General features: G+C 50.1%; 1 protein-coding gene across 1 annotated transcript; it reads left to right on the forward strand.

Moving 5' to 3' along the window:
* Nucleotides 1–1,670: 1,670 nt before the first annotated feature.
* URAD (ureidoimidazoline (2-oxo-4-hydroxy-4-carboxy-5-) decarboxylase) lies at nt 1,671–9,597 on the forward strand. Its single transcript, XM_016209433.2, has 2 exons — nt 1,671–1,845; nt 9,251–9,597. The coding sequence occupies exons 1-2, from the start codon at nt 1,671–1,673 to the stop codon at nt 9,595–9,597; spliced, it is 522 nt and encodes a 173-aa protein (XP_016064919.2).
* The last annotated feature ends 2,112 nt before the right edge of the window (nt 9,598–11,709 follow it).

Raw genomic sequence — 11,709 nt, forward strand, 5'->3', positions numbered from 1 at the left:
TTCCCACTCACCCAGAGCCTAGGAGTGAGCTGGGGAGCCTGGGCAGACGGTAGTGTGGGCCCAGACAGACCCACCTTCCCTCTCCCCACGGCGCACTCTGACCTTGCGGAGGCTGCACCGGTCGGCTCTGGAATGAACCGAGGCTCAGGGCGGGGGGGGGGGGGGGGGGGGGGGGGGGGGGCAAAACAGATACTGGGCTCTTAACTGGGTCTGTGGCAGAACCTCAGGGGCAAGGAAAAGACTACGTGACTCTGGAGGCAGAAGGGGAAAAAGAGAAAATTCTGTGGTTGGTCCAAAGGAGAGACTAATAGGAAATGCTGTGGCCAACACCTAGGTGGTGCTAAGTAAAGGAGACATTTTAAGCACTTTGGTATACTAATTTACGTAACCTTCGCAAAAATCCCATGAGGTAAATACTATTATGATCTTCATTTTACAGACAAAGAGGCTTGCCACGCGTCATATGGTGGGGACAGAGCAGATCAGGACTCTCCTGGGTCCACACTCCCCTCCCTGGCTGCAGGCTGGCCCCAGCGTGCACTCGGCAGGATCCTGCGTGTTTTCACACACGGGTAGGTATGTGACATGAAGTGGTAATTAATCGTCTATAACTTCCTTCATATTGAAGACAGGATCGGTAATGGTGGTGCTTCTTGCACCAGGTTTTCCCCTTTGCAAAGCAAATTTCATCAATTTCTTTTCAAGGGATGAGGTCTCTGTCCACGCTTCAGTCACGACCTTGGCCCAGGTAGTCAGGGCGAGACCTGGGCTGGGACACATCTACAGAGTTAGGACAAAATCTGTGGCTGCTGACAGATTTCATGGGCACCACTGTCACCTGCCGCTCACAGACCACAGGGACAAATGTGACTGCTTTATTGTTAACGCATTTGCTCTCTCTTTGAATTTGATTCAGATGGAAGCAAATGTGTAGCTAGTACGACTTCTGGAAATACGTTTGCGTTTTTGGTTCTAAAGGAAAAATTTTTGTTTTTAAAATCTTTATTTTTAAAATCTGATCCCTCCTTTTCTTTGACTTTATCTTCCACAGTATTTTTGTTTTGAGTATCTGTGAAAGACATGAGGGTGAAAATGAATCCGTGTGGTTATTTGGTCAACTAATTCACCCCACGGGATTTATTGCCAGCCCACCACGGGCACGGTTCTAGGTCCCCTGTTTAATGAACATTTACTATGTACCTACCTATTATGTTAAGCATTTGAGATAGAGAGTAAAATACACTATCTGTCCTTCACAGCAGCAACAATAATTGGGAAATCAAATTCCGAGTGGGTTGACCTGTGACCTGTCTTTGAGGTTCTTGGGGAAAATTCCTTGGGATAATGTTGACATTAAAATGTTAATGACACCAAACTGCATGTGGCTTAAATGCTGCGAGTGAAATACGGCCCCTACTGGCTTTGACAGTGGGAACAGTTTGATTGAAAATGTTTACCACAAAGATCTTCACTCCCTGGATTAGAACCTTTAGCCTATGTTTGCTCATTACACAAGTCCTCTGGATCTGCTTCTCCCCAGGCATTGAAAACATGCCAACTTGGTGTCGCATAAAAAACAAGCCTGTGTGTTCAGCAAATATAACTCAGTGAGCAGAGTCACTGTCACCTGCTCTGCGAGAGGGGAGCCGATATCCTACCACCTGCAAACAATGGACATGGAGAAGGTCAACTCCATGGACTTTGGAGAATTCGTGGATGTGTTTGGGAATGTCATTGAGAGATGTCCTCTGATTGCGGCTGCTGTTTGGTCCCAGCGCCCATTCTCTGACTTGGAAGATTTAGAGAAGCACTTTTCTGCCTTTATCGATGCTCTGCCACAGTCAGGTAAGGCCTCATGGACTGGGAGAGTCTCCACAAAGGGGTTTCAGATAGTGTTATCAAAACATGTTTTGATCATTTAATTGGTTACAACTGGTATATTTATTTAGCTAATTTTATTGTAAGGGTCACAAAGTTTCCTCAAAATTAGTAAGTGGGAGTCAAGCCCTTGCAAGGTATTAAGCCAAAAGTAAGTTGAAAGAATGTGTGTTGGCTCCGGTAACATGGCTGTTAAATATTAAAGCTACGAGGTCCTGGGGAAGGAGGTCGGGGCCTCCGGGAGGCTCAGAGGCCAGAGGTCAGGCTGGGGGCCTGGCTGGGGGCTCCCTTCTCTCAGCTGAGTATGTTCGCTTTGGGAATGGCCTGTATGCAGGAGAGAAGATGGGTCGATATCAGAATATCTCAGGAGCCCAGGGGAAAGAGCAAATGGCTGACATTTTTATCAGCAAGGGCCAGTTTGGACTGGACTGCTGCGGAAAGTAAACTCATTCAGATCGGCTTCCCCAGAGGGGAGTGAAGGAGGAAAGACACAAATTTGAAAGAATTCCTCTGGAGAAAGGGAAAGAAATCACTGATTTCCTCTGGGTAGAGAGAAAAGGAGGCACTTCTGGGCGTGGGGTGGAGGTTTAGGCAAACCCCAGGTGACAGCTTCACAGGGATTTAGAGGCCCCGGGTGCCATCGTGATACTCCTCAGAGACGCCATGAACCACACCTGCTCTGGGGCCTGAGGAGCGTGGGTACCGCCAGCTCTGCTGACCTAAGTGGCCCACTAGGCACTCGCATCCCATACCCAGCTCCAGGCCAGCCAGCCGGGCTTCCTACCCTACCCATATAAAGTTTGAGAATAGGTTGAGATCCTTTAGGTTCCAAGACTTCTAATCATTTGCTTTACCTGATAAAACTGCATGGGTTTGAATGCATGGGATGGGAGTAGGGGGGCAAGTGCTGCCTTCACAGGGGGCCTTCCACAGAGATCCGACGGGAGGGAGCACTCCCGCTCCCCTCTCCTCCACAGTGAGGCCAGCACACAGAGCCTCGCTTGTCTGCAGGGCTTTGGCATCTGGGATGGTCTCCCATTGTCAGGTGAACGGCTCTTGAGTAAGAAACTCATCTGAATTCAGTTTAGGCACATCCAGGAAGGTGGAGGATGGTGTTGTAAAATCAAACTGATGGTGTTATAAAATGAAAATGGGGCCTGTAGACCCATTTCTAGGGCATCTCCAAAGCTGAGCTCCCCTCCATCACCGGGCTCAGCCTTGAGGTTGATGGACGCTGGAGCCTTCTGCCTGATCACCCACAGGGACAGCCAGCCCCGAGCCTGCAGAGCAAGCTGGGAAAAGCACGAGGCCTTGGGAGCCCATGTTCAAAACATCTGGCAGGAAAATGGCCAAGGCCAAATAAATGCAAGCCTTCTAAGCCAGAGGGAGGTGGTTTTTAAAGAGTGCGAATACCTTGGGAATCACCTTTTTTCCTATTAGGAAGAGGAAAGAGAAAGGAAGAAAATCCCATGACCTGTTTCAATATCCAAAGGGGTGGCAGGGCTGGAAGGAATGCATTGAGGGAGAAAGCTATGATAGCACAAATAATTTAAATCTAGTCTTCACTGGTTTATACAGTTATTTATCTGTATGGAGTTGGCTCTGTACCAGGAGCTTAGATAATGAAATAAAAATTTCCCTATTCCTATCTTCTTTCCCACCAGCAGTCACCCCAACCAGTTTGGCCAGAAGCTCTAGTTAAGGTTAGTTAAAGTCTAGTTAAGGCATCTCTCTGCTGGTGGATCTCACTTCTCAGCCCTACGATAGTGCCCACGGGTCTCAGACAGGCAGTTGGGAGCAGAGCCTCAATCCCCCCCCCCCCCATAGCTAATCACTTCAATGACACCAGATGGGCGATATTAGCAAAGTAATAATAATAACAATAGTTAAAAGGTATTCAGCCCTTACTATCAGTGTGTTTCGGGCACTTTTCCAAACACTTAGCATTTGCTAACTCATGTGAACCTCATGCTAATCCTATAAAACAAGTATTATTATTATTATTGTCCCCATTTTAAAGAGGAGAAAACTGAAGTGCGACGAGATTAAGTGGCTTGATCAAGGACACATAGCTAGAAAGAGGCAGAACTGGGACTCAACCCGATAGTCAACCCAGCAGCCTTTGAAGGGTTTCCCAGGGAATCAGAAGCCAAGTCTAGGTCCTGGGAGTTTTATGCCTTTGGTTACTAATGTATTAATTAACATAAACGTTTGGTGTTCCAGATCCCAGTTTGGTTGTTTAAATTATCAAATAAAGTGAGACTGACTGCGTAGCCCAGCTCTGTTCCTTGAGTAGTAAGGAACAAACTGAGTGAGTCTTTATATCCTAAAGCCAGAAGGGACTTTAATAATTCTTCTCCTTGCCCAAGCATATACTTTGTATTGATTTTAGAGATAGAATGGGAGAAAGAGATGTGCAGGCTATGGTGATCTCCCTATTCAAACATGTGTTTTAAATAATCTAAGAAAACACTCTACCACTAGCAGGAAGCTGAAAATCCAGTTTCTAGAGTAAACCAAGGTTGACAATCCATTTAGGTTATGCTATAATGATTATTAGCCAGTAGGTGGCAGTCCAGGATTAATATTTGGCTGTAGCAATAATTGCAAAGTATCATTTCAAGCCAACCTCCTGATTTCCAGGAAAGAGGAATGACAATAGTAAAGGGAGGAAGATTGAAACGCGCGCGCGCGCGCACACAAACACACACACACACAGAGTCAATAATGAACCAGTTCAGCATTGATTTGTGTTAAAAATCAAAGAACAATAAAACTGTAATAGAGTTAATCGTGCATCTTTTTGTGGCATTTCAGAATCGCAATAACGGCATAATTCATTATTTAATATTTACTTCAAAACATTAAGTTAATAGAGTTAGATACTAATAAATCCCTCAAATGCAGGCTATAAGGTAGGTGAGGCTATGAGAATGTGTTGTGAAAGAATATATCAAACACTTCCCCAAGAGTGATGTGTTGGTCAATAAACACTTATCAAGTGGCCCTGGCTGGGTAGCTCAGCTGGTTAGAGCGTCGTCTCCATACGCCAAGGTTGCAGGTTTGATGCCCAGTCAGGGCACATATGAGAATCACCCAATGGATGCATAAATAAGAGGACCAACAAATCCATGTTTCTGACTCCCTCTCTCCCTCTTTCCCTCTCTCCCTCTCTTTCTAAAAATCAATAAATAATAATTCAAAAAACCTTACTGAGTGCCCACCATGACCCAGGAATTGTCCCAGGCACTGGGGATGGAACAGTGAGCAAGACAATCCCTGCCTTCAGCGAGTTTATGTCCTGGTGAAGAGAGACAGAATTAACATAAATAAATAAGATAATTTTAGATCACAGAAAGGATTAGAAAATACCAACTATTGTGGAAAATACGTAATTAAAGAGGTGTGTCTTAGGAAGTGACTTCTGAGTATAAAACCAAAAGATGAGAAGGACACAAAGATCTGCAAGACCGCTCTAAGAAAAGGAATCACAGACTTTTGGCGCTTGAAGGGCCCAGAAAGACCAAGGTGGTTGGAGAAAGTGAGGAGTGGGGGATATGAGGAAAGAGAGGCCAGGGAGAGGGATTGCTGTGGCAGTAAAAGTGAGAGGTGATGGTTCTCTCCATGAGGATTGAAGGAGGGGTGATAGAGATATGGCTAGATTCTCAAAATAGATATTAGAGCTAGAGCCAACAAGATTTTTGGATTTGTTGGGGGAAGGTGGGTTAAAAACTAAGAGAAATTAAAGGTAATTCCTAAATTTTAATCTGAGGAACTGAGAGGGTGGTGGTAGTGTTTTCTACAATGAGGAAGGCTAAAGAATTGAGAGGACAGGGTGGAGAGTGGGAGTTTGTTAAGTTTGAGATGCCTGATAATCACCTGGATGAAAATAGTGTTCAGGTGGACCATAATGAAGCTACTCAGCAGAAAGCTGAGGGCTAGACTAGATCTGGGTGGCATCAGAGACTTGATGGCATTTCAAGCCCTGGGACTAGATAAGAACACTTAGCACATCATTGTAAATACAGAAGGGAGGAGATGTGAGAGAACCAGTGCTAAAGGTAGGCAAGTGATGGTAATCTCTCAAGAAGGAGAGAGGGCCAACCCTGTGACATGCTCCCAAAGAGGTTTTGAGAGAAGAAGACAGCACTGGTTATGGGCTTGGGCAAGATGTCCATCACCTGTGCCCTTGATAAATGCAGAATGGTTGGTGGGCGGTAGAGGAACCTGCAATGGGAGGTGATGAAGTGGAGATACTACATAGATAGCTCCTTTGAGTTGTAAGAAGGAGCAGAGACATAGAGAGAATCTAGAGGACAACAGGGACTCAAGGGAGGCATTTAATTTTGTTTATGGGACAAGTGATTCTAAGGCATGTTTGTGTGTTGTGTTATGATAAGGCAGTGAGTGCAAGGAAGATAAACTGATGTTTGAAAGGGCAGTCTTTGAGATGGAAAGAGGCTGGCTTCAAGAACACCACTGGAGAGGTTGATCTTCAACAGAGAAAATAGATGATCCATTGTACCAGGAGGGGGCACACACTGGCTGGCACAAATGTAGGGACACAGGTGGATTGAAACGGGGTTCTAAGCCAATCGCCTGCTCCTCAGTGACCACTATTGCCTGCCCTGTCTTCTATTGGAACAAATAGTGCCAGCTCTTTGTTCCAACAGGAATTCTTCTTGATGCAAAGGTTTCATGACTTGTGGCAGCAGCAAACAATACATATCCACACCTACATCTCTACACCTGACACGCCAGTGGCAAAGACAGTGAGTCTAAGATTTTAGGAAAGACTAAAGAACAGGTAGCATTGAAATGGTCCTGAGAACCATGGGACATTCAAGTGTCCTGGTTAGCACCTTGGTATCCCAGGTGGGAAGACCTGCAGGACTGAGGCAGGCAGGTGGGAAGTACCAGCCCCTCTGGGGTTTTAAGGCCAGGGAGTGCTTACAGGGTGCAGCCTTGAAAGGGAACTGAAGCTTTGCTGCAAACCAGGGGACTGCATCTTGGGCAGCAGTCAAGGGCTCAGAGGTTTGGAGCAATAAAGACAGACGACAAGACTGGACATCAGGTTCTATTTCTTGCAGCTGAAGGGTGTGTGTGTGTGTGTGTGTGTGAGTTCCAGTTTATTTTTTAGTCTTTCTTCTTCTTCTCTATGCTCTGTCCCTTTTCTTGGCCTCCTTTCTCTCCTCCTGCAAACAGTGGAAAGAAAACCCATGCTCAGTCCTAGGCAAACATTAACCCCAGGCGATGTTTTCAAGAGACAGACCAACCCAGGGGAATGAGAAGAGAAGTGCAAGGGCAAGAAGGAAAGAGGCTTGTGGAGTGTGCATGGGACAGCCAGGGGAGTCCCCTAGGGGGCGGTAAGGAGGCAGGCCCTGCCCCCACACCGGGGCCTATAAGGGGAAGGGGAGCATAGACTTGAGGTCTGTGAGAGGACTGGGGGTCAGCTCCCTCCACTGGAGGCTGCTTTGAAAATCTGAATATGCAGGGATGGGGCGCGGGGCCAGTCCTTCCAGGTGGGTGCCTGCAGTCGCCCAGCCTCAGTTCTCTCCACCTCAGCCAAATCCTCTGAGGGTCCCAGGGCTAGATGGGTGCACAGCGGATCTGGATCCAACTAGGGGCTGGGGGGTCACCAGGTGTGGAATATAACATGTACATTTTTGCACCACCTGGACGGGCTGGGTGCAGGAAGCGGGAAAGAACCACCTCCTGTTTGCAAGACCCAAGGGACAGAGCCCATGAGAGGGGTTCTAAAACCATGGTAGTACAGAGATGGGATTATTGGTGACATGGGTTTCATTTTAAATTCCCCTTAACCTCTTAGAGGCAGCTAGTGCCCCAAAGATGTCCATGATTTGCAGTCCAGGTGCGGTCAGCTACTGGCTAAGTGACCTTGGGGAGGTCACCTAGCCCTTTCTGAGCCTCCACCGAATCCTCTCTTAAATGCAGGTGTTCCCCCACAGTTTTCCCCACTCCTCAGGACTTTGGTCCATGAGTTAGATGGTGAATCAGGATCATCCTTTAATTGGGCAGAAATGATAATGTTTGAATTTTAAAAGGGTTTTTAAATTTTTATTTGTTGATTGATTTTAGAGAGAGGAAGGGGGAAGGGAGAGATATTCGCTATTCCAGTTATGCATTCACTGGTTGGTTCTTGTATGTGCCCTGACTGGGCCTCGGAGTATGGGGACAATGCTCTAACCAACTGAGCTACTCCGCCAGCGGTGAGGGAGGGTTTTATGTGATCATCGCCTTTTCCAAAAGAGCCCCCTGCCCATTCCCAGTGCCAGAGACAGATCTTCCAGCCGCACCTCAGTCACTTTACTCTGATTTAGTGAATAATGGCTGTTGAACATTTGCTGGCATTAGGTGCCGTGTTTTAGGTAGATGAATTGTCGCTAATCCTCACAACTAATCAGCAAATTTGGTGTCATTACCCTCAGTGTACAGTAGATTATAGCTCCCTCTCATCATATCTGAAACCTCGCCCAGCCCTGAGGATTCCAATTCTAGACAGCTAGGTGGAAAGACGGGCCCGGGCTCAAGAAAACCCTTGGATTAGGATTTAAACTCCCAGGAATCACACCAGGGGGTCCCATTTTAGGCCTAGGGGATTATGAGAAGCTATCTTCCAAGAAAACGTTATATTCTGTGGTCTGTTTGGGATCTACTGCTGGAGAAGGGGAGTGAGCCTCACGCGGGGTGGTTGCTATTTTCCTAAAAGAAGAAAAGCCGCTTTCATTCAAAGGGCTGTGGGATTCCGGTTGGACAAAAATATTTTTTCAGTTAATCATCTGCAGGGCTCTTTGGATGCCTGATTCCAGAAAGGCCACAAAATCCTGGGCATTTATTTGCCACATCCCATCGAGGTTACCCCCGGGGACCCTCCCGCTCCTTTTCCTTCGGAACAGAACGAGCCCCATTCCTAGGCCTCTGCAGGAAGTCCTCGGGCCCTCGCAGACATCAAAGCCCCCTGAGAGCAAAGGACTTAGAAAAGATACGAAACGCTCGGGCTTCTTATCGCGTCCTGCTCCCTCCCAAGCAAGTCGTAAATTCCGAGTCTCAGCGGCCTCACCCCCTCCGCTCTTCTTGCCCCGAGGTCTCAAAGGACAAATTTGTCACTTCCCGCCCCGCCCCTGGGTCCTGGCCAGGCCGAAAGAAGCGGGGGCCCAGGGGCGCAAGTTTCGGGACCTGTTTGAGGGGCGAGTGCAATGGGCGCTCCAGCTCCTCCAGGACACTCCTTTTCGCCCCCCATCATCTCCTGGGAACCTCGATTCCCTCCCGGAAGCCTCTTCGGGGCGGGGCAGGCGGCGGTCCCGAGAGCCTTTCCGTAACGCTCGCGCCGCGTGTCTGTGCTTCTCCGCAGGCCAGGAGGGCATCCTGCGCTGCCACCCGGACCTGGCGGGCCGCGAGCTGCAGCGGGGCACGCTGACCGCCGAGTCGCGGCGGGAGCAGAGCGGCGCGGGCCTGACGAGCCTGGGCGCGGAGGAGCGGCTCCGGCTGGCCGAGCTCAACGCGCAGTACCGCGCGCGCTTCGGCTTCCCCTTCGTGCTCGCCGCGCGCCTCAGCGACCGCGAGGCGGTGCCCCGCGAGCTGGCGCGCCGGCTGCGCCGCCCGGCCGCGCAGGAGCTGCGCACGGCCCTGGGCGAGGTGAAGAAGATCGGCCGCCTGCGGCTCGCCGACCTCCTCGGCGTCGACCCCGCCCGGCTGTAGCGGCCGCGCGCCCGCATCCGGGCCGCGCGGGGACCGCGACCCTGCGCCGCGCGCCCTAGGCGGGGGGAGACGCAGGCCGCGACCCGCGTCCACACGCACGCACAAAGGAGGGGAGAATTGAGGCAATCACACGAATAATAAGCCCTTTTGTTCACCCCCCCCACACACACACACTCGCACGCTTTGCCAAAATATCTCTGTAGCTTCGTGCTTTGCCCCATTTATCCAGCTCACTGCTTCAATTCTTCACTCCCTTTGCAGCCCGTTGACACCACCAGCTTTTGTGGTTTCCAAAGCGCTGATCCAGCTCTGGCTACCCAGCCTCTCCTGCTAAGCGGAGTTGCCAAGCAAAACGGACGGAAAAGGAATCTTTTATTCCACGGCGGTTTGTCTGTTTGTTTGTTTTTCTCACCTCGTTTGCGGCAGGGACATTTAAATGTGGGCGGAAGCGGCATTCTCACTCTGGGGCACATACTGAGCCGGCGCAAGGAAGGCGGGCGCTGGTCTCCGTCTGCGGCGCCGGGGACGCCCTGTGTGGGGACAGTGGGAAGGGGAGAGCCCGGCGATGGGCCAGCCCTGGGAAGACCGCTGATCAGAAGAGGGGTGAGAGTAGGGGCGTCTCCAAGCTGGACGGCCCGTAGGTCTGGGGCAGGTGGCCTGTCCTCTCCCCTGAAGGTGGGCTCCTCAGAACTTCAGGCTGCCTAGGAGATACATCAGTCATTTAAAAAAATTAACAATAAAAATTAATAATTTAACACCCATGGAGCAGTGCTGGATATTGTGGCCCCAGAATAAAGATGGGACACCATAGTGCTGACAGAGCGGGGAATGGAAGAAAATCTGTGCCCATAGAAATCTTTTTGGCTGGAGCAGGTCGGCTTGGCTGAGCGTGTCCACCCTGGGGCTCCAGAGCCCCAGCTGACCGGGCAGGTCCCTGCACCACAGCCAGAATGTCCACTCTGCAGGAAAAGCCCACCACACCCTCCCCCTCTTCCTCTCTGCCACACACACTGGAAGGTCTAACAGACCCCAACAAATACTCCTTAGGTTTCTGTTGGCAGAGGAGAAACTAGCCATGTGTGTCCTCTCGATGAGGGCAGAGTTGGCCCTTTTAAAGACAGGAACCCCCATTAGTGACCAATCGGCCTGCGTTAGGAGCAGGGACAGCAGCAAAAAAAACACCCTTCTTTTCCATAAAAAGCAATGTGGCTGCACCCTTGGTTGGGGCTGGATTGAACAGAAAGAAGCCACTCTGGCAGCACCGGAATTTTAATCAAGGAATTAAAATTTCCTGTTAGTGGTGAGACTGAAGGCGTTTGTAGATGGGGTCTGTGCCAGACGCCTTCTCTGGGTGTAGGAAGGCCAGGTGCACACCACAAAGGGAACTCAGTGACTCGTTTCTGTGCTCTAGGACCCAGAGGCAAAGGTGGAGCCCTTGGGCCTAGGGCTAGATGCCTGTCTCCCACCCAGGGTAACTTGGGGCTTTCCTGACAGCACACAAGAAACCTGCTGCTTGGCCCAGGATACAAGTGCCACAGGTTGGGCCTGACGCTCAGAATAATGCACTAGATTCAAGGCACCCTGTTCAACACTGGCTGAGTCCAGCTCTTGGATAAATGGGCTCCCAAATGCAGAGTCTGGGCTCCTTCTGTAAATGTGCTCACCCTAAGATAGGCAGACCTCCCCAGGGCCAGGGCCGAAGGTAGATGTGATCTGGACCTCTCAGGCACGACCACGTGTCTCCAATTTCACAGTTACATTTCAAGGGTTCAAAGCTTGTCAGGGGAATTGTTTATTTCTGCAGGAGAGGATTCGCGTGGGGAAAGACGCTGGACCCGCCCCTTCAAAGGAGCTGGGGGTTTAGGGAAGGAAGAGCTGGCTGCGTGGTGCCTCTTTCAGAGATGCCAGAGCCTTTACGGCCGGGAGGGCGGACGCGGGACGGGGCGCTGGGCTGGGAAGGGTCCTGGCCAAAGCCACCGAGGGTTCCTGCTTTCTTCTCCGTGCCTCGCGAGGGCAGGTGGCCTGTGGCTGCCGAGGTCTGGCAGGGCAGTTTTCTCCAGCCACAGTTTGGCTCAAACGGTGACACGCCCTGGGCTTCTGCAGGCCTCGGCC

This window comes from Miniopterus natalensis, chromosome 2 (genome assembly GCF_054644295.1).
Source record: "Miniopterus natalensis isolate mMinNat1 chromosome 2, mMinNat1.hap1, whole genome shotgun sequence".
NCBI classification, from domain to species: Eukaryota; Metazoa; Chordata; class Mammalia; order Chiroptera; family Miniopteridae; genus Miniopterus; species Miniopterus natalensis.